Source organism: Somniosus microcephalus, chromosome 15 (assembly GCF_052327205.1).
Source record: "Somniosus microcephalus isolate GS21.2 chromosome 15, FLI_Smic_1.0, whole genome shotgun sequence".
Classification (NCBI taxonomy): domain Eukaryota; kingdom Metazoa; phylum Chordata; class Chondrichthyes; order Squaliformes; family Somniosidae; genus Somniosus; species Somniosus microcephalus.
In genome coordinates, this window is record NC_141001.1 from 74,952,244 (window position 1) to 74,975,389 (window position 23,146).

General features: G+C 48.7%; 1 protein-coding gene across 1 annotated transcript in view; it reads right to left on the bottom strand.

Annotated features, from left to right (window-relative positions):
- abtb2b (ankyrin repeat and BTB (POZ) domain containing 2b) overlaps window positions 1-23,146 on the bottom strand; it is a 273,661-nt gene that overhangs the window by 68,756 nt on the left and 181,759 nt on the right. The window contains exon 4 of the mRNA XM_086008059.1: window positions 16,185-16,392. Coding sequence (XP_085864185.1) covers window positions 16,185-16,392 — 208 coding nt within the window. The remainder of the gene's footprint in view (window positions 1-16,184; window positions 16,393-23,146) is intronic.

The following is a 23,146-nucleotide window of genomic DNA, read 5'->3' on the forward strand; positions in this document are numbered from 1 at the left end:
CACTGCCATAACCATACATATTAGTTCCATTGCCATTATCAAAACTTATTGGTGCCACAGCCAAGTCTTGCCCAATACCCACTAAACAGAAAGTTATTCAATTTGTGTCACACTGTGTTTCTCTGATGGGGTACAGTGACGTTCAGAGTTGTTGTTCCTGCAAAATATTTCAGAAAAAATGAAAAAATGGTTTCCATCAAAGTTTATCAGTGAAATATTTTTAAATTTGGTTTGCATGACACATACGTGTTCAAAAAATCATCTGAAGTACTTTGTAAAGAAAATGCTGGAAACCAGAAATAAAATTCACAGAAATTCCATCGTCATCTGCACAGAGAAAAAGATGGGTAAACGTTTTAGGTGTTGATCGTTCATCAGAACTGAGCTCTGTAAATAGTTCTCCACTCGAAAGATTAATCTGTCTTTTCTCTTTCGAGGCACCGATGACCAGCTGTGCATTTCCAGCATTTGGGGATTTTATTTAATCTGAAGTAACTTTCTTCATAAATAAAGATGCCAGCTAATTATTGCCACCTGCTGCATTCCCTCATCATCTTTGACTTTGTCAAACCAATTTGTTTTCCAAATATTTAACAATATGTTTGTATCCTCGAAGGGGTTTCCAGCATTCTCATGAATCCCGTGGAGGCTTTTCTCCATGGGTATCGGAGGTGGATACCGATCCTAGAAACAATACTATCAGGAAGCTGCAGCAGGCAAATGTCTCCCTTGGCAGCATCCACTGTTTGGGCTGCTCGGTTAAAGAGACAGACTGAATTGTTCTCTATATTTAGATTGGAATCCATTGTGAAATCTTTAAATGGGTTTCCCCAAGGAAGAGGTAAAGTTTGGCAGCTGACACGTGCATTTCCATTCAGTAAAGAAAATAAGAGGATATTAGCAAATGAATGACACAAAAAGAGCATGTCTAAAAATACACCGCTCATTACAGGCAACTGTCTCACCGCGCGCTGTAATAAAAGGCTATTGTCTCTTTTCGTAAACAACAAGACTTCTGTGGTTTGACTGAATCAGCAAGGATGATGTAGAAATAAAAGACATGCAGTAATGAGCTGATATCTTTATGAGCTGAACAATTTCTTTTATTATTTGAACATACAAACAATCAGACAGATATAATAAAAGTACACAAGAGGTTCTACTGACTAGAACAGGGAAATAGTAAATTTTGCATGTTATTGGGGGATTAAAATCATGCAGTGTGACAGCAGCAATTAATGTGCGAAAGCATTGATATGAAAACTATGTCAGTTAAGAAGGAAAGAATTTACATTTACATATAATTACATAGATTTTACAGCATAGAACCAGGCCATTCGGCCCAAATGGTCTATGCTCTGTACCTGTCCGTGATATTTTAATGATCTTTGTACATGGACCCCTAAGTCAAAGGGCTAGAAATTCGTTATAGCCAAAAAATGGCCAGTGTCTAGACTAAAAATGGTCGACTAGCGCCACCTGAAAATCGTCTCGAATGCACGCAAAATTCATGCTCACTCCTCATTAATAGGAGTCATGTTCCTAGTCTAAAAACCCAAGCTCATTGGTGATACACTGAAAAGCTCGACCAATATCGGGGCAGTCTAATTGCATGTCATGATTGCCACAGCTTTTCTCACTACTTAAAGGGGAGGTTCATTGATGCTGCAGCACCTCATTCTCAGCATTGCTGGGTGTGCAGCTGCCCCAGCAAGCCTAAGAAGTAGTAGAAGGATCAATTACTAACAAATCCTGATGAGCAGCTCGCCACCCCAGGGAGAGAGCCCAGAGGTTCTCCGATGAAGCTTTGGGGGCATTGGTTTTTGTGGTCGAGAGAAGGCGGGGGGTCCTGTACTCGCCACAAGTGTCCCGCACTATGTGAAGGGAGGTGGCACAACATGTGACGGGCAGCACTGTGGTCCCCAGGACCCACAGCCAGTGCAGGAAGATGTTTAACGAGCTCACACGGGTGGGCAGGGTGAGTCAATGCTTCAACAAATGCTACATACCACCATCTGTACCACAAGCTTCACACACTGCTCAATGCACCACACCCCCAGCACTCACCCACCAACAAGCTCTACCTACCAACACTCACACCCACATCTCACTCCTTGCACACAATAACAGCTATTCAACTATGGCAAGCACATCACAAAAACACACTGCTCCACACTCACTCACACTCTTTCCTTTCACTTGCAGGCCAAGGTGGCTCAAAACCGGAGGGAGCAGGAGTGCACAGGCGGGAGACAAGCCCACATTGACCAGCTGACAACAATGGTGTGTTCATTCCTACTCCTTCTTCTCACATCCCACTTCCCCCTCAGCCCGCAATCTTTTCTCACTTTCCAGCTAATCATGCTGTATGCAAACATTTCTCCCTTCCTGCCTCCTCCCCTCACCTTAACCCAACTCTTGTGCCTTTATGCCTCAGATAATCAGCAAGCACCTGAGTAGCCTATCCGAGGGCACCGCAGAAAAAGGCAGGAGAAGAGGAGGAAGAAGATCACACCGCATCACTGCATCTGCCACTTGCAGACAACAGCTCAGATACTGGCACGATGCGTTCTTTAGAGGCTAGTATAGTAGTGGGATCTGCACAGGGTGAGGTACGAGTGGGCTGCAGCAAGGCCAAGAGGAAAAGGTAGCTCAGGGGCCAGCTCCCCGGAGGGCGAGTTGTCTTCTTCTTCTTAGGCAGTCCCTCGGAGCCGAGGATGACTTGCTTCCACATTAAAAATGAGCTCACAGGTGGCTGATTAGTCCAATGCGGGACCTACAGTCTCTGTCACAGGTGGGGCAGACGGTGGTTGAAGGGGCGGGTGGGTGGGGTGCTTGGGTTGACGTGCGCTGCTTGCGCTTTGCTTCCGCTTGCTCCCGGCGAAGAGACTCGAGGTGTTCGGCGCCTTCCCAGATGCTTCTCCTCCACTTTGTGCGGTCTTGGGCCAGGGATTCCCACATGTCGGTGGGATGTTGCACTTTTTCAAGGAGGCTTTGAGGGTGTCCTTAAAGCGTTTCCTCTGCCCACCTGGGGCTCTCTTGCCGTGCCGGAGCTCCGAGTAGAGCGCTTGTTTTGGGAGTCTCGTATCGGGCATGCAGACGATGTGACCCATCTATCGGAGCTGATCGAGCGTGGTCAAAGCTTCGATGCTGGGGATGTTGGCCTGAGCAAGAACACTGACGTTGGTACGCCTATCCTGCCAATGGATTTGCAGGATCTTGTGGAGGCAGCGTTGGTGGTACCTCTCCAGTGCTTTGAGGTGTCTGCTGTACATGGTCCATGTCTCTGAGGCATACAGCAGGGCGGGTATCACTGCTGCTCTGTAGACCATGAGCTTAGTGCCAGGTTTGAGGTCCTGGTCTTCAAACACTCTCTTCCTCAGGCGACCGAAGGCTGCACTGGCACACTGAATGCGGTGTTGGACTTCGTCGTCGGCGTCTGCCCTTGTTGACAGTAGGCTCCCGAGGTATGGAAAGTGGTCCACGTTGTCCAAGGCCTTGTCGTGGATTTTGATAATCGGGGGGCAGCACTGTGTGGCGGGGGCAGGTTGGTAGAGGACCTCTGACTTACAGATGTTTAGTGTAAGGCCCATGCTCTCATATGCTTCGGTGAAGGTGTTTATGATGGTTTGGAGTTCGACCTCCGAGTGAGCGCAGACGCAAGCATCGTCTGTATACTGTAATTCGACGACAGAGGATGGGACGACCTTGGATCGGGACTGGAGGCGATGGAGGTTGAACAGTTTCCCGTTTGTTCTGTAAATGAGCTCCATTCCAGTGGGGAGCTTACTGAGGGTGAGATGGAGCATTGCAGCAAGGAAGATCGAGAAGAGCGTTGGTGCGATGACACAGCCTTGCTTGACCCCGGTTCGTACGTGAATCCTGCTCCACAGGACTCAGATGAGGACCTTGATGGGGAGGCCTTTAGAAGAAGGGTGATGGGCATGCACACCAAGATGATAGGTGCAATGGTAAGGCTGCCAGAGAGCCTGTTGGCAATGGCAAGGAGCGTGAAAGAGTCTGTCTCCAACACGGCACAAGGCTCTGCGCACACCATGGAGCCCATCACTTCCAGTCTGAAAATTATGGTACACTCCCAGAGAGACTGTGGCAACCCCGGGCGCACACGATGAGCAATTTCACAGCTCCCACTGCAGCACAGGCAGAAGCGACCCAACGTCTTAGTGCTGCAGCGGAAGATCAGACTGCTCTCATGCAGTCTCTGTTTGGTGCCACGTAAGCTCTGACTGCTCTCATGCAGTCTCTGCTTGGTGCCATCCAATCTCAGACTGCTCTCATGCAGTCTCTGCTTGGTGCCATCCAATCTCTGACTGCTCTCATGCAGTCTCTGCTTGGTGCCATCCAATCTCAGACTGCTCTCATGCAGTCTCTGCTTGGTGCCATCCAATCTCAGACTGCTCTCATGCAGTCTCTGCTTGGTGCCATCCAATGTCAGACTGCTCTCATGCAGTCTCTGCTTGGTGCCACGCAAGCTCTGACTGCTCTCATGCAGTCTCTGTTTGGTGCCATCCAATCTCAGACTGCTCTCATGCAGTCTCTGCTTGGTGCCACGCAAGCTCTGACTGCTCTCATGCAGTCTCTGCTTGGTGCCATCCAATGTCAGACTGCTCTCATGCAGTCTCTTCTTGGTGCCATCCAATCTCAGACTGCTCTCATGCAGTCTCTGCTTGGTGCCACGCAAGCTCTGACTGCTCTCATGCAGTCTCTGCTTGGTGCCACGCAAGCTCTGACTGCTGCCATCATGGCTGGGTCTACCACCGTCGACCGGGGCTTTCACGGTGTCACAGCAGGCCAGCAATTTGTGCTCCAACAGATTGCTAGGGATGCTGAGGTGCTGCCCCGGGGGAGTGGCAGTGCGTCGGTCGAGCAGGAAGCTGCTGTCCTCTCTCAGGATAACAGCATTCCTGCTCCCACCACTGCCACTCCGCCATTGCCCTTGTCGCTGCCTGTCATCCAGCCGGCCCAGACTGCTGCTGCCCTTGCTGAGGTGGTGTAGTCTACAGTCAGGCCTTCCAGGCCCAGAGCTGATCGAGGTCATCCTGCAAGGCCATCTGAAGTCTCCTGCACGGGAACTCAGCAGCCTTCCACCAGCCGTTCTGCAGCCAGTGGAGACGCACTAGAGTAAGAAAAGGCACTAGGCGATTGCACAAGGGTGATTAGTTAATAGTGTTGATGTGATATGTTAATAGAAAATGTATTAATTGTGTTTGGAATCTTTTGTGGTGTCTCTCATTTCAGCTTTGAACCCAGGAAGACGCTGTGATATGGCTTGCGACAGGGATGGTATGATGCGGATGTAGTGAGCAATGGGGATCTGGGTTTAATTCATTCAACTCGGAGTCTGATGAGTCAGTCATGGACCGCCCTTCCAGGAGGCCAATTGTATGGCTGCCTCCTCCCTCCCTCCTGTTCCTCCTCCTCCTCCTCTCCCTCATCCTCCACCTGAAGTGGTCCCGCAATCCCTGCTGGCAAGGGCTGCGCCCTCATAGAAACATAGACGATGGGAGCAGGAGTAGGCCATTCGGCCCCTCGAGCCTGCTCCGCCATTTAATGAGATCATGGCTGATCATCCAAATTCAGTAACCTGTCCCTGCTTTCTCCCCATTTCCCTTGATCTCTTTAGCCTCAAGAAATATATCCAACTCCTTCTTGAATATATTTAATGAATTGGCCTCAACTGCCCTGTGTGGCAGAGAATTCCACAGGTTCACCACTCTCTGGGTGAAGAAATTCCTTCTCATCTCTGTACTAAATGGCTTACCCCTTATCCTTAGACAGTGACCCCTGGTTCTGGACTCCCCCGCCATCGGGAACATCCTTCCTGCATCTAGTCTGTCTAGTCCTGTTAGAATTTTATAAGTTTCAATGAGATCCCCTCTCATTCTTCTAAACTCTAGTGAATATAAGCCTGATCGACCCAATCTCTCCTCATACGTCATTCCTGCCATCCCAGGTATCAGTCGGTGGGCGTGGTCGCACATCAACTGCACATTAAGTGACTGGTAGCTTTTGCGGTATCATGATGACCAAGTTGTGCAGCATGCAGCAGACCACCACAAAATGGGACACCCGCTCAGCCGAGTACTGTCTCCGAGCAGCCACCCTCGAGCTTGACGTGGTGGCTGGAAGAGTGCTGGCACACCGGTCTGGCACAGGAAGAAGACATCGTGGCTGCTGCCAGGATAGCGGACATTGACATTGAGGATTCGCTGTGTGTGGTCGCACACCAACTGCACATTAAGTGAGTGGTAGCTTTTGCGGTTACAGAAGATCTCAGGATTGTTATGCGGTGTCTGCAAAGCCACGTGGGTGCAGTCAATGGCGCCCTGCACCTTGGGGAATCTCGCTATCCTGGCAAAGCCACATGCACGCTCTTCCTGCTTCTCTCTGATGATCGGGAAGCCAATGTAGTCCCTTCTCCTGGTGTAGAGAGCCAAAGTGATCTCCCGGATGCAGCGATGGATGGCCAACTGAGAGATGTTAGCTATGTCTCCTGCTGCAGACTGGAAAGATCCACTGGCACAGTGACCTTGACTGCCACTGGGAGGGTTGTGGTCGCCCTGGTCTGAGGCTGGAGGTCTGGTTGCAGGAGGTGGCAGAGTTCTCTGATCACCTCCTTGGTGAAGCAAAGCCTCCTAAATACACTGCTCCTCGCTTAATTGAAGGTAGGAGAAGTGCTGTCGGAAGTCCCTCGGAGAGGAAGGCCTTCTATTGAGAGCCCTGATGGTCCTCCTACTTCTGCGCACATGTTCCCATCTTTCTCGCTGCCTCCGCTCCCTCCGCCGTAGATCCTGGAGGGCGAGGTCGACTGCCAGTACAGCCCCCATGACTTTTAGCAAGTGTTGTAGTTTGAAGTGTTTCAAAAATAATGAGGGAATTTTGTACTTGCCAGAACACTCCCTGATACCAAAGAACCTTGAAGTGACTAAAGAAAACTTTTGCAGTAGCAGGAATTAGCTCACAGCCACTCAAACTTCAAAACCCTGTCAGGTGCGAGTGATTGGTGAGGATCCCTTTAAATATCGTCGCTGGAGCCGGCTTCCTGCTGCCGCACACCACCTCAACCTATCGTTGCTTTCTCCAGCCGGTAGGTTCAATGGCCAAAATGAAGTTGGGAGATCAGGCGTCAAGTGAGCGTTGTACACTCACTGATGTCATGATCTCCGTGATTGCGATGTCCCTGGCGATTGAGTTTACCGGCAGCGCTACTGGCAAGACGGATATGGCGTGTGGCACTGGAACCGTCATCAGCTGGTGGTAGAGCTCCGAATGGCATTTTAGTGCCGTCTCATAGCACCAACATGTGCCGCTAAACACATGAAATTCTCCCCCTATGAAACTCCACTGTTTCTAGCTTTTCACCATTTAGAAAGTACCCTGTTCTATCCTTTTCAGGTCTAAAGTGGATGACTTCACACTTGCCTACATTGAAATCCATTTGCCACAGATTTGCCCAAACACTTAGAAACATAGAAACACAGAGATAGGAACAGGAGTAGGCCATTCGGCCCTTCGAGCCTGCTCCGCCATTCAATGAGATCATGGCTGATCTTCGTCTGAGATCATAGCTGATCTTACCAGTTCAGTACCCCGTCCCCGCCTTTTCTCCGTAACCCTTAATCCCCTTAGCCTTCAGAAATATATCCAATTCTCTCTTGAAAATATTCATTGAATTAGCCTTCACAGCCCTCTGTGGCAGGGAATTCCACAGGCTCACCACTCTTTGAGTGAAGAAATTCTTCCTCATCTCTGTTTTAAATGATTTGCCCGCTATTTTTAGACTGTGGCCCCTGGTTCTGTGCTCCCCGGCCATTGGAAACATTCTCTCTGAATTCAGCCTGTCCAGGCCTGCCATAATTTTATATGTTTCGATGAGATCCCCTCTCAATCTTCTAAACTCCAGTGAGTACAAGCCCAAACTATTTAATCTCTCTTCGTAGGTCATTCCCGCCATTCCAGGTATCAGCCTGGTGAATCGCCGTTGCACTCCCTCCATGGCAAGAACATCCTTCCGCAGATGGGGCGACCAAAACTGTACACAATACTCCAGATGCGGTCTCACCAGCACCTTGTACAGCTGTAGTAAGGTATCCCTATTCCTATACTCGAACCCCCTTGATATGAAGGCCAACATACCATTTGCCTTCTTGATCGCCTGTTGCACCTGCATGCTCTCCTTCAGTGACTGGTGCACAAGAACACCCAGGTCCCTCTGCACTTCCCCATCTCCCAATCTATTGCCATTTAGATAATAATCTACCCTCCTGTTTTTACCCCCAAAGTGGATAACCTCGCATTTATCCACATTATAGTGCATCTGCCACGTATCTGCCCATTCCCCCAACCTGTCCAAATCGCACTGTAGCCTCCTGACATCCTCATCAGAGCCCACCCCTCCTCCTAGTTTAGTGTCGTCAGCGAATTTGGAAATATTGCATCCAATTCCCTGATCCAGATCATTTATATATATTGTGAACAGCTGGGGTCCCAGGACAGATCCTTGCGGCACCCCGCTGGTCACTGCCTGCCACTCCGAAAACGAGCCGTTTATTCCAACTCTCTGTTTTCTATCCGCCAGCCAGTTCTCTATCCACGTTAATACTTTGCCCCCAATCCCATGAGCCTTAATTTTGCATGATAATCTTTTGTGTGGAACCTTATCGAAGGCTTTCTGGAAGTCAAGGTACACCACATCCACTGGCTCTCCCCCATCTATTTTACCAGTTACTTCCTCAAAAAATTCCAGCAGATTAGTCAAACACGATTTACCCTTTGTAAATCCATGTTGACTCTGTCCGATCCTTTCCCCATTTGTCAAGTGCTCCGCTATTTTATCCTTAATAATGGACTCTAGCATTTTGCCCACAACCGATGTAAGGCTTACTGGTCTATAATTCCCTGCTTTCTCTCTACCCCCCTTTTTAAATATTGGGGTAACATTAGCTACCCTCCAATCCACGGGTACTGTTCCCGAGTCAATGGAGTTCCGGAAGATGATCCTTAGAGCATCTGCTATCTCCAGGGCCACCTCCTTAAGTACCCTAGGATGTAGTTTATCAGGCCCCGGGGATTTGTCGGCCTTCAGTCCCCTCAACTTACCCAACACCATATCCCTAGAGATACTAATTTCTGTCAGCTCCTCCCTCTCATTAGTCCCTATGTTTGCCGATATTCCTGGGAGGTTATTTGTGTCCTCCTTTGTGAATACAGAACCAAAGTATGAGTTTAATTGGTCTGCCATTTCCTTATTCTCCATTATATATTCTCCCGAATCGGACTGCAAGGGACCGACTTGGGATTTTACCAGTCTTTTCCTCCTGATATACCGATAAAAGCTTTTGCAGTCTGTCTTTATGTTTGCTGCAAGTTTACTTTCGTATTCTATTTTCCCCTTCCTGATTAATCCCTTTGTCCTCTTTTGCTGTATCTTGTACTGCCCCCAATCTTCCGGTCTGGTGCTTTTTTTTGCCAGTTGATATGCCCTTTTTTTTAATTTTATGCTGTCCCTAATTTCCCTCGTTATCCACGGTTGAGTCACCTTTTTAGGTTTATTTTTATGCCAAACCGGTATAAACATGTTCTGGAATTCTTCCATTCTATCTTTGAATGCTTGCCATTGTCTCTCCACTGTCAATCCCCCCAGAAACACCACCCAATCAATCTTACCCAATTCCCGTCTCATACCCTCGTAATTCCCTTTGTTTAAGTTCTGGACCTTAGTCTCTGATTCAATTTCCTCACTCTCCATCTCGACTGAGAGCTCGATCATATTATGATCGCTCTGACCCAAGGGGCCTCGTACAAGAAGATTGCTGATAAGTCCCTTCTCATTGCACAATACCCAGTCTAAAATGGCCTGATCTCGAGTCGGCTCCTCGACATATTGGTCCAGATAACCGTCCCGAAAACATTCCAGGAATTCCTCCTCCTCAGAATTTTTACTAATTTGGGTAGTCCAATCAATATGTAAATTAAAGTCACCCATGATGACAGCTGTGCTCTTATCGCACGCTTCTCTAATTTCCCTTTTTATGCCTTCCCTCACCTCCATATTACTATTTGGAGGCCTATATATCACACCCACTAACGTTTTCCTCCCCTTGCTATTTCTCATTTCTACCCATACAGATTCCGTTTCATCCGAGTTAATATCCTTCCTTTCCATTGCATTAATCCCCTCCTTTACCAGCAATGCTACCCCACCTCCCCTACCTTTTTGCCGATCCTTCCTAAATATTGTATATCCCTGGATGTTAAGTTCCCAGCCTTGCCCACCCTGCAGCCACGTTTCTGTAATCCCAATCAAATCATACTTGTTTACCTCTATTTCCACAACTAATTCATCCACCTTGTTCCTAATGCTTCTAGCATTAAGATACAAAGCCTTCAGGCTTGCTTTTTTCACACTCTCATTATGAATTAGTTTGGCCCTTTGTGTTTCTCTCCTTTGCTTATTGCTTCTCACCTTTCTACCATCTATTTCTGACTTCATATGACTTCCCTCTTTTCCACTACCTAGGTTCCCATCCCCCTGCCAAATTAGTTTAAATCCTCCCGAACCGCCCTAGAAAATATTACCCCGAGGACATCGGCTCCCTCACAGTTCAGGTGTAGACCGTCCCCTTGGTACAGGTCACTCCTCCCCAAGAACTGGTTCCAATGCCTCAAGAATTTAAATCCCTCTCCCTTGCACCACTGCTCAAGCCACGTATTTAGCTTATCTATCTTACTCTCTCTAAACTTATTAGCTCGTGGCACTGGTAGCAATCCAGAGATTACTACCTTGATCTATTAATATCTCTTTGTAATTTTATGTTTCTATCTACACTGCTTACAATGCCACCTATCATTGTATCATCGGCAAACTTGGATATGTGGCTCTCTATCTCATCATATAAGTCGTTAATAAATATGAATAGTTGAGGCCCAAACACAGATTCCTCTGGGACACCACTAGTCACATCCTGCCAATTAGTGTACCCGTCTATTATTCCTACTGCCTGTCTCCTGCCACTCAGCCAATTTCCTAATCAGGTCAATAATTTGCCTTCAATTCCATGAGCTTCAACATTAGTTAACAGTCTCTTATGTGAGACTTTATCAAATGCCTTCTGGAAGTCCAGATAAATCGCATCCATAGACATTCCTCTGTCCACTACTTTAGTCACCTCTTCAAAAAATTCAATCAGGCATGACCTACCCTTTGCAAATCCATGCTGGCTCTCTCTGATCAGCTGAAAATTTTCAAGATGTTCAGTCACTCTATCCTAATTTAGACTCTAGTAATTTCCTGACAACAGATGTTAAGCTAACTGGTCTATAATTCCCTGGTTTCCCTCTCTCACCTTTCTTAAATAACGGAGTCATGTGCAATTTTCCAATCTAAAGGAACAGATCCTGAATCGAGGGAACTTTGGAATGCAGCTCTGCGTCAGAGCATTTATGAACACAGGAAAGTACAGGCCCACAAAAGATTATGCACTTCATCTATTTAGTCCTAAAAACTAATACCTCTCAATTGTTGACAACCTCAAACATCAGTCTGCTTCTTCCTTCTACACTATCTGCCTCCACTCCATCCCTGGGCAATCCATTTCACATATTCCTCCCAATAAAGTAGCTAAATTTAAACTATCAGTGCACCTTCTGACTGAGACGGCATCAACTAGGCATGAGGTTGATTGCCTTTTTATACACTGCCTCCAATGCCTGGTTATCCTTGCTGTAGCACAGCGACCAGAATTGTACATAGTACTCCAGATGTGGCAGTGCCAGTGCCAGTGCCTTCTATTGACTTGTCATCTGCTGGGATTGTGCTTTATCCCTGGAGCGATACATCCCAAGATCCAGTTAGCTTTCCTTACTGCTGCTGCACACTGTGCTGTTGGTTTTAATGAACTGTCCACCTGCAACTCCGTCTTCCATCTCGAGTCTGTAGCCAAGAGCTATTGAATTTATAAATTCTTATTGTTTATCCTCCTTCCCCGTTCCTAATACAGTACCGTGCATTTGTGCGCATTAAATGCAATTTGTCACTCATCACCCACCTTCCCAATCTACACGTCGCTATGTATTTGGTCTGGCTGTTCCCTATTGTTTGAACTCCCACCCCCAAACTTGGTGTTTTGGCCCTCAGCTACAAATCATTTATATACACTGTAAGCAGCAACAGCAATTACAAAAATGGTCCACTTTGCTTTCATGCTTTTTTCTGTAGCAGTTGCCTTAGCTCATACCTCATCCTCTTGAAATCTGCCTTTCTGAAATTGGATGCTTTTTTTGTACTACTTTTCTTTTCCATTATAAGCCTAAAACTCACTATATTGTGATCATCGATACCAAGCTGTTCTCTGACTCCGATCAGCTCTACCATCTCATAGGTGTTACTTAATAACAGAGCCAACAGCGTCCCTGCTCATGCCAATTCCTTGACTAATTGTTCTATGTAATAATTCAATATTGTGTCCAGGATCATGTTTTCACTCCTACTGCAACTTGCATAGATTTCCCAAACTATTCCTGGTAAACCAAAGTCACCCACAACAACTGCATTCGTTCCTGTACAAACCTCCCTTATTTCACTACAAAGTTCTTTGTGCAATCCCATCTCCTGATCTGATGGTCTCCAACATACTCGTATAGCTCATTTCTTTCCTCTCATCAATAAAGTTTTTATGTTATCCGCACTCTGACCATCACCATGAGAATCAAGTTCTCCTTCACATAAAGGAACATGCCTTTTCCCAGAGAGAGAAAGGCGCCTGAAGTTTCCACAGGGCTTCTATGGCGGAAGAAAAAATGTAAACAGCTTAAAAAAAGGCTGCTTATGCTGTTTCTTTAGGGTTTCCACCAATCTACTGCCGAAAACATGGCAGAAGATTGTGAGAACCGTGTGAAAATTCTCCCCTAGAGTGTTTTAGAATGTTTTCATTCTGGACCAGTGTTACAATAAGGTTAGTTCAGAGGAAGAGCGGCTTTTACAGGGAAGTAATGCTGCCTGGATCACAGTGCAAGCCCTAATTCATGCCCCAGCAGCAGGATATGCTAGTCTCACTAGATGCTGAGAGGCCAGCTCATGAATATCATTATCATATGCTATCTGTACAACTTGAGCCTTGCACAGGGAGCAAAGGTATGAGGTGGAGGGCATTGGAGCCTTTGACTGATTGTAGAAATTGTTCAGCCTTTGCTGCACAAGGGGAAAGAAGTGACGGCTGAGAATGAAAGGACGGTAAACCCAACAAAAAGGCACAAACAGAGTCTGTGGGCAAATGGTGGAGCAGGACAGCCCTTGACCCCTTGTTCGATGGCTGGTAATGTGAATGCACCATGGCATTAGGTGCGTATGAGGAGAGCTGCCCTGTTTGGAAGTTCAGGACATCATCCCAAGAGAACAGCAGTGCATCATGCTAGGAAGGAAGTGCCAGCCAGGTTCAACATTGTCTACACTATCTGCAGGACAAGGGAACAAATGCAAGAGAAGAAATCACACTTTAACGAAACTGTTAAAATAAGGTTAACCAGCCGTACCGTGTACCAGGTAGATGGCCCAAGGGTCCATGCCACACTGTGTTGCCTTCTAACATGTTTAACATTTACTGTTTTTCCATGTCAAGCTCTCACACATTGTGGCTGTGAATGGATGCCCATCCCATACCCATCCCTCAGGAGGGCACACAGCCAAGTTCCAACACACAAGTGAAATTCTTGCCACACACACATGGACTTCATACATCAAACCGTTGAAACACAAACCTGGTCAGTACCTCACGCCCATATCTGGGCTTCAGACTTGGCATATGGCAACTATCAGTCACTCTCTGTGCCTTGAAAATGCAGCAGTGCGGTGACATGGGGCAACTGTGTCATACTGTTCAGTGGCAGAGGAGATGAAAGTGCTGGCCATCCTTGTATATACGTGGGTAGAACAAATGAAGGCCAGAGACATGATGGGCTGGGTTTTCATTGGGCCGTGGAGTCAGGATTGGAGGGGTGTGTGGGTTTAAAATCCCGAAATCGGGGGTCCCGACCCCATCCCGCCCCCAACCCGCATCCATGCCAGTTTCAAAGGAGGCAGGTACCCGCCCCGCACTGGGACCCGCCTCCCCGAGGCGGGAAGGGGATTAGTGCCAATTAACTGCCGGTTAACAGGCAGTTTTTAGCCTAATCCCTATTTTCATTGTGGAAATGTGGGATTCCCAATGGCTCCAAACCACGCCAAGTTAGAGGAGGCGGGCCGTCGGGATGAAGGGCTTGGAGGGGTCGAGATGTCCGGTGTTCAGGTGAGTGATGGGTGCATGAGTGCAGAGGTAAGTGTGTTTGGTCTGTGTAAAGTGTTTAAAGAAGTTCTACTAACCTTTACTTACCTTTACAGCCTTCCTTCCTTCAGGTCTCAGGAGTCCCTCATCTCACCGGCACAGAAAGCAGAATGGCCGCCAGCTGTCAAAATCTGCAGCCTCTGCTTTCTGTTCCGGGGAGATCTCTAAATCATCCTGAGAGGAAGGAATTAACCTAGAGTACAGATTGTCAGTGTTTGACAGCTTCAAACAGCTGTGAAACGCTGATATTTCATCTGTCGAAAGGTCCTGACAGATGAAATTTCAATCTGTGACGTCACCTGTTGCTGGGTGGCCCTTAATTGGCCTGCTGAGCCCACTGGGCGGGCTCAACAAGATCAATCAAGTCAAAATTGCATGGGTTGGCTAGAACTCGATGGAGGCAGGACTACAACCCCAAAAGTTGTAGTCCCGCCTCCTACCCGCCTCCTCAATGAACATCCAGCCCGATGAGTTGCTAGTCCATGTGCTTGGCCAGAGCGAACTGAGCATGCTCATACTAAACCATGTGATAATACATTACAATCCTGAATGATGTACCAGTCACCTCTCTGATATAAGTGTGGTTAACAAATTAACTGATATTGCTAGCTAGGAATGAGTCATAGGCATGATAATCGGGGAAAATGACATCCTGGCCTATCACTGGCAGTGCTGTCTCTGTGCTCTGTGCTGATTGGCTGCAGCTGTTCTTGAAACTGACTCCATGCTCACCCAGAGCAAGCGGAGACCAATGTCCTGCCAAGGTCTGCAGACATGGTCTGGTGCCTGCTGATCTCCCGATCATGCTTTCTTTCACCTTGTACTACCTCAATCATAAAACTCTGTATTCAATGCATTATGAAAAACAAATTTACCTTAAGGAATAAAAAAAAATTGCCCCCCAATTTATTTTTGTAAAATATTAAAAATGTCAGAAATATGAGGGCAAATATCTAATATAAAATACTGAACCAAAAATGCTACAAAGCCTGTGGTATCAAGAGCTCCTTTGTCCATGGAGATTCCCTTGCTCCCATTCCAAATGGGCACACAAGAAAAAAAGAGAAAATCCAGAGCGCATACTGCAGAATTGTGCTATCTAAATATTTTTGCATCAAATTGATGCCTTATTTGAGACTAAGACGTGAGATGAGTGCAAACATTTCAGCTCACTAAAGGGTAAGTCACTAATCCCGTGCTCATTGCTCTCCCAATCTGTGCTCCCTTTGCACACCTTACTCTTTCAGTACACAGGATCGCTGAACCTGACCATATAATTTTTATTGCCAGAAACTATTGAACTGCCACTACTAGAAAATCACTGACACAGCATAACTATACCAGGTGGCAGTCCATCCCACATTCACTACAGTGCCTGTGAAGAGGTCTCCCTCCCTTTAATTGCAATTTAGCTTGCCATTTTCTGACTTTGAATTTATGACTTTCACCAATGTTGCTGAATGACTGACTGCTGGGTGTACATAATATTGGACAGAGGTGACTATGCGATCCACTCTTTTCTCTCTGTCCATCAGAAAGCATCTGGTATCCAGTCCGCACTTCCCGAACGTGTGGCTCAGATTTATAACTTACCACATGTGAAGCATCATGAGGACTATGAACTATCGATACCTTGCAGTTTGATGCATTGGGACTCCAACATGCTGCCATCATCAGTTAAAACCAAAATGAAAAGCAGCTTAAAAAAAACTAACTTCATGACATTTAGAAAGTAATACTTTTAACAGGAGCTTTTCAGTAAAATGCATTGGACTGGTGAAAGGGAAGCTTAAACTGCAAACTGATTAAAAAAATCAATAGGCTTGTGGATTAATGAAACTTTACCTTTCATTATTCAAGGAAACTCGCGGTGGATCCAGGTTGGGATTCTCCATTGATTCCATTTGTGGACACCGCAGGAAATAGTAGAGTGTGTGCAGGGCATCAGGAGACCACGTGACAGGCTGCTGTCTGCCATGGCGGCAGGGACTCATTCCCGAAGACAATGTGTTCGAGCATTGCAGGTGGTGCATAGCTCGAGACACCAGATCGCCTAAATGAAAAGCATAATCATAACAAAATGGTCAGAAGCCAATACATGAGACCACAAATAGAACACAGGTGAAGGGTATATATCTGAGTCATAACCTATATTTTCTCTTTATAAATGCCAACTCGCCTGCTGTTTATTTCCAATAGTTCTGTTTTTATTTTAAAATATATTTTATCTTTTTAAAAGTAAACAATAGTTTTCCTTCATTGTCCAGCTGAAACGGGACTGCCCTCACCTGGTTCCACTCTTACCTATTCAGTCATAGCTAGACAGTCTCGTAAAATGGTTTCTCTTCCCAGCATTACCGCTGGAGTCCACCAAGGATCTATCCTTGTCCCCCTCCTATTCCTCATCTACATGCTGCCCTTCAGTGACATCATCCAAAGACACAATGTCAAGTTCCACATGTACGTTGCTGATACTCAGCTCTACCTCACCTGTGTTGCCAGGCTGCTTGTCGGACATCCAGTCATGGATAAGCCAAAATTTCCTCCAATTAAACATTGGGAAGACCAAAGCCATTGGCTCGAATTTCATCGGGCCGTTGAGGCGCGATTGGAGGCGTGCAGGGGGTTAAAATCGCGGGGCACGAACCCATCCCGCCCCCAACCCGCCTCCATGCCCGTTTCACAGGAGGCGGGTACCCGACCTGTGCTGGGAGCCGCCTCCCCGAGGCGGGAAGGGGATTAGTGCCAATTAACTGCCTGTTAACAGGTAGTTATCAGGCAGTTTTTAGCCTAATCCCTATTTTTATCCCTGAAGTGTGGGCTCCCCGACGGCTTCAAACCATGCCAAGTTAGCGAGGCAGGCTGTCGGGCTGGAGGGCTTGGAGGGGTCGAGATGTCCGGTGTTCAGGTGAGTGATGGGTGCATGAGTGCAGAGGTAAGTGTGTTTGGTGTGTGTAAAGTGTTTAAATAAGTTTTACTTACCTTTGCAGCCTTCCTTCCTTCAGGTCTCGGGAGTCCCTCATCTCACCGGCACAGAAAGCAGAATGGCCGCAAGCTGTCAAAATCTGCAGCATTCTGCTTTCTGTTCTAGAGAGATCTCTAAATCAGCCTGAGAGGAAGGAATTAACTTAGAGTACAGATTGTCAGTGTTTGACAGCTTCAAACAGCTGTCAAACGCTGATATTTCATCTGTCAAAAGCTCTTGACAGATGAAATGTCAATCTGTGATGTCACCTGTTGCCGGGTGGCCCTTAATTGGCCTGCTGAGCCCGCTGGGCGGGCTCAACAAGGTCAATCAAGTGAAAATCGAGTGGGTTGGCCACAACTCGATGGAGGCGGGACCACAACCCCAAAAGTTGTAGTCCCGCCTCCTACACACCTCCATTGATAAAACCCAGCCCATTGTCTTCGTACCCCTCCAAAAACTCTGTTTCTAAGCCACCAATGCCACCCCCCTCCCTGGCCACTCTCTGAGGCTGAACCAGACTGTTCACACTCTTGGTGTCCTAACTAACTGACCCTGAGCTAAGCTTCCGACCCCATATCCTCTCCATCACAAAAACCGCCTACTTCCACCTCGGTAATATCGCCCGACTCCGCCCCACCTCAGGAGATCTGCTGCTGAAACCTTCATCTATGCTTTTGTTATCTCTAGACTCGACTATTCCAATGCTCTCTTGGCCGGCTTCCCAGCTTCCACCCTTCATAAACTTGAGTTCATCCAAAACTCTGCTGCCTGTATCCTAACTTGTGGCAAGTCCCATTCACCCATCACTCCTGTGCTTGCTGACCTGCATTGGCACCCGGTCCAGCAATGCCTCAAATTTAAAATTCTCATCCTCGTGTTCAAATTCCTCCATGGCCTCGCCGCTCCCTACCTCTGTTACCTCCTCCAGCCCTACAATCCTCCGGGAACTCCATGTTCCTCCAACTCTGGCCTCTTGTGCATCCCCCACTTCCTTCACCCCACCACTGGTGGCCATGCCTTCATTAGGCTCTGGAATTCCCTCGCTAAACCTCTTCACCTCTCCACCTCCACTCCTCCTTTAAGATGCTGCTTAAAACCTACCTCTTTGTCCAAGCTTTGGTCACCTGTCCTAATGTTTCCTTCTTTGGCTCTGATGTGCCTCAATAATTCCGAGACTCGATGTTAGCGAAACAAAACAAGGCTTTTATTAACTTAGAAAGTAACACGTAAGAGAGAGAGGTATCTTCCTTCTGGAGACTGAGGCCAGACTGAGCTAGCTTACAAAAGGGGCCAGGTATGGGCGGAGCCCTACACACACAGCACATTCCAATAAACAATACAATGAGGACTGGGGGAAGGGAAATGACACTGAAACCGACCACAGTCACAGGCAGTGATGAATGGAATATTTCATCACATTCACCCCTTCTATAGATTTAGTCTGTTCGGGGGTTTGATAGTCCTCTGCGACCGACGTGGCTGTTGTGGTGCCGCGGGTGTCGGCTGGGTGTCCCCGGTAGTCTCCTGGGTCTCTGCTGGGGGTGCCGCCAGGGTTGTTGAAGGGGTAGTTGGTGGGGGTGCCGTTGGTCGATGTTCTTCCGGGGGTGATGAAAGAGTAGTGGGTGGGTAAGAGTTGCTGTGATCGTTGTTGCTGCTATTGCCGTGGTTGTTGTCGATGCCGGCTGGGGCGACGTCTTTTATGGACACGGTGTCCTCCCTTCCGTCGGCGTGCCGGACATATGCGTGTTGGGGGTTGGCGTGGAGTAGGTGTACTGGCTCCACGAGAGGGTCCGTCTTGTGGCCCCTCACATGCCTTCGCACGAGTACCGGACCTGGGGTGGAGAGCCATGACGGCATGGATACGCCTGAGGTGGATTTCCGGGGAAAGACAAACATTCGTTCATGAGGCGTGGCATTAGTGGCCATACACAATAGCGACCGTATCGAATGGAGCACATCCAAGAGGACTTCCTGCCAGCGGGAGATAGGGAGGCCCTTGGTCCTTAGAGCTAGAGTGACTGCTTTCCATACTGTCCCGTTCTCTCGCTCCACTTGGCCGTTACCCCGGGGGTTGTAGCTGGTGGTACAGCTCGTGGCGATCCCCTTGGACAGCATGTACTGGCGTAGCTCTTCACTCATGAAGGACGCCCCCCTATCCGTATGGATGTAGCTCGGCATACCGAACAGGCAGAACAGGCTGTTGAGGCATTTAATGACCGTGGCGCTGGTCATGTCTGGGCAGGGGAAGGCGAATGGGAACCGGGAGTATTCGTCCACAATGTTCAGGAAGTAAACATTGCGGTCGACGGAAGGGAGGGGGCCCTTGAAATCTAAGCTGAGCCGCTCAAAGGGCTGTGTAGCTTTGATTAAGTGGGCTCTATCTGGGCGGTAGAACCGAGGCTTGCACTCAGCGCAAGTGCGGCAGTTCCTGGTCAGAGACCGAACTTCCTCAATCGAGTAGGGTAAGTTACGGGACTTTATGAAGTGGAACAGCCGCGTGACCCCTGGGTGGCAGAGGTCGTTGTGGAGGGTCTGTAGCCGATCCCCGGTGGCGCTGGCACACATCCCTCGTGAGAGGGCGTCAGGGGATTCGTTAAGGGCCCCTGGCCGGTAAATGATGTCATACTCGAAGGTGGAGAGCTCGATCCGCCACCTAAGAATCTTATCATTTTTAATCTTCCCCCTCTGTTTATTATTGAACATAAACGCTACCGACCGCTGGTCGGTAAGTAGGGTGAAGCGTTTGCCGGCTAGGTAGTGGCGCCAGTGGCGCACTGCCTCCACGATGGCTTGGGCCTCCTTTTCCACGGAAGAGTGTCTGATCTCGGGCCCTTGGAGGGTCCTCGAGAAGAAAGCTACGGGCCGCCCCGCCTGGTTGAGGGTGGCCGCCAAGGCGAAGTCAGACGCATCACTTTCCACTTGAAATGGAGTGTTCTCGTCCACTGCCTGTAGCGTGGCCTGCTCAATATCCTGCTTAATGCTTTTGAAGGCGGCGTGGGCCTCAGCAGAGAGCGGAAAAGAGGATGCTTTCAAGAGGGGGCGGGCTTTGTCGGAGTAGTTGGGGACCCATTGGGAATAATAAGAAAATAACCCCAGGCACCTTTTCAGGGCTTTGGGAGTGTTGGGCAGGGGCAGCTCCCGTAGGGGGCGCAATCGGTCGGGGTCTGGTCCGATTTCCCCATTCTCCACCACGCTGCCTAGTATGCAGAGGCGCGTGGTGTTGAAAACGCACTTGTCCTCGTTGTAGGTGAGGTTGAGTTTTTGTGCGGTTTCCAGGAACCTCTCGAGGTTCGAGTCGTGATCCTGCTGATTGTGGCCGCAGATGGTGACGTTGTCGAGGTAGGGGAAGGTTGCCTGCAAGTGGTGGTCATCGACCATGCGGTCCATCTCCCTCTGAAAAACCGAGACCCCATTCGTCACCCCAAAGGGGACTCTGAGGAATTGGTAGAGGCGTCCGTTCGCCTCGAAGGCGGTGTACGGGCGGTCCTCTGGTCTGATAGGGAGCTGGTGGTACGCTGACTTGAGGTCGATGGTGGCGAACACCCGGTATTGGGCGATTTGGTTCACCATTTCTGATATGCGGGGTAGCGGGTAGGCGTCTAGTTGGGTGTACCTGTTGATCGTTTGACTATAGTCGATCACCATCCGTTTCTTCTCGCTACCCCTTACCACTACCACTTGGGCGCGCCACGGGCTGTTGCTGCGTTCAATAATGCGCTCTTTCAGGAGCCTGTCTACCTCGGTCGCGATAAACCGCCTGTCCTCCCAGCTGTACCTCCTGCTTTTGGTCGCTATTGGCCGGCAGTTAGGGGTAAGGTTCGCGAATAGCGAAGACGGCTTTACCTTCAGGGTAGCCAGACCGCACACTGTGAGGGGCGGCTGGGACCCACCGTAATTGAGCGTGATGCTTTGGTGGTTGCACTGGAAATCCAGGCCCAAGATCACGCTCGCACATAGGTTCTTCATGATTAATACTTTAAAATTATCGTATACAGTTCCGTTAACGCCCAATTGTACCGTGCAGTAACCCAGAATGGTCGATGTCTGGGTTTTATCAGCCATAGAGATGGTACCCTGAGCAGGGACCACCTTTAGGGAGAGTTGCTGTGCCAGTTCAGGGTGGATAAAACTCTCCGTGCTTCCACTGTCAATTAAACATTTAACCCGGCACCCGTTTACCTCGCTGTCCACCATTGAGTTGGATAGCGGGTGCGGCCTGGTCTGGTGACCGATGCCACTGTAGGGCCCTGATCGGTACAAGATGGCGTCCACGCTGTCTGCTCATAAGATGGCGGACCCCACGAGGTCGGGCAAGATGGCGTCCAAGATGGCCGCTCCCACGGCGCACACGCGGCGGTGGCGGGTTTTCCGGCAGTTGGTTTTCCGGCGGGGTTCCCTCTGTACACCTTCCCGAAGTGCCCCTTCTTACCGCACTTAAAGCAGGTGGTGCCTTTCGCCGGGCACAGGTTTCTGGTGTGTTTTGGCTGCCCGCAGAAGTAGCAGTTGGGTCCCTGACGCGTCGCGGCTGTCGTAGGGCTTCTGGGGGGAGAGCGGGGCCCCGCCGGTGTTGGGCTGCCGGGCGGGGAAGATGCCTTCCAAGATGGCGGCGCCCTCGGTGCACACGTGGCGGCGTGGACGGCGCGGGCTGAAGAGTAGGCGTCCGAGTTTCTCTGGGCCACATCCAGGGATCGCGCGGTGTCCGCAGCCTGTTTCAGGTCCAACCCCGTTTTTTCCAGCAGTCTTTGCCGGATGTAAGTGGAGCTGAGGCCTGTGATAAAGGCGTCGCGAACAAGCTCGTCGGTGTACACTGCGGCTTTTACATCTCGGCACTTGCAGTCTTTGCCAAGCATTTTCAGGGTGCTTAGGAACTCCTCCACCGATTCCCCAGGTCGCTGTGCGCGAGTAGCGAGCAGATGCCTAGCATACACCTCATTCGTAGGCTGCTGGTAATGCGCCTTTAAGATGTCGCAGGCGGCCAGGTACGTATCGGCGTCTTGGATGAGGGGGTAAACCCGGTGGCTTACCCAATTCCGCAGAATTCCGAGTCTCATCCTCGCAGCGTCCGTAGCGTCTTTGACGGCTGCGGAATTGTCCAGGAAGAATTCCATACTCTCAAACCAGTGTCCGAAGCGTGCTGATGCGTCCGGAGCATGTTGATCCAAATCCAAACGTTCGGGTTTCAGGAGTTGGTCCATAGTGTTGAAAAATAAGTTAATAAAATTGATGTGCCTCAATAATTCCGAGACTCGATGTTAGCGAAACAAAACAAGGCTTTTATTAACTTAGAAAGTAACACGTAAGAGAGAGAGGTCTGGAGACTGAGGCCAGACTGAGCTAGCTTACAAAAGGGGCCAGGTATGGGCGGAGCCCTACACACACAGCACATTCCAGCACATTCCAATAAACAATACAATGAGGACTGGGGGAAGGGAAATGGCACTGAAACCGACCACAGTCACAGGCAGTGATGAATGGAATATTTCATCACAGGCTCGGTGTCAATTTTTGCCTGATTAGGCTCCTGTGAAGCACCTTGGGATGTTTTACTACATTAAAGGCGTTGTATAAATGCAAGTTGTTGATGTTGCAGGTGGTTTCCTACAACAGCATGGCCAAGACTGGATACCTCACCATGCAGGGAAATGCAGCTCTGAGCCCATGTCCTACTCCTTCATGGCACAGCAAGTTATAGCTCTGCTGTGGTTACACTACTGTGCCACCCTCAACTACTATTTATAACTGTTCCTGTGTAGACAGGGTTCAGGAATCCTGCTTCTTTAAAAGAGACGTTCAAACCAAGTAATGCACAGGGATTCCATTCAGTGGGGAGCTGGGAGAG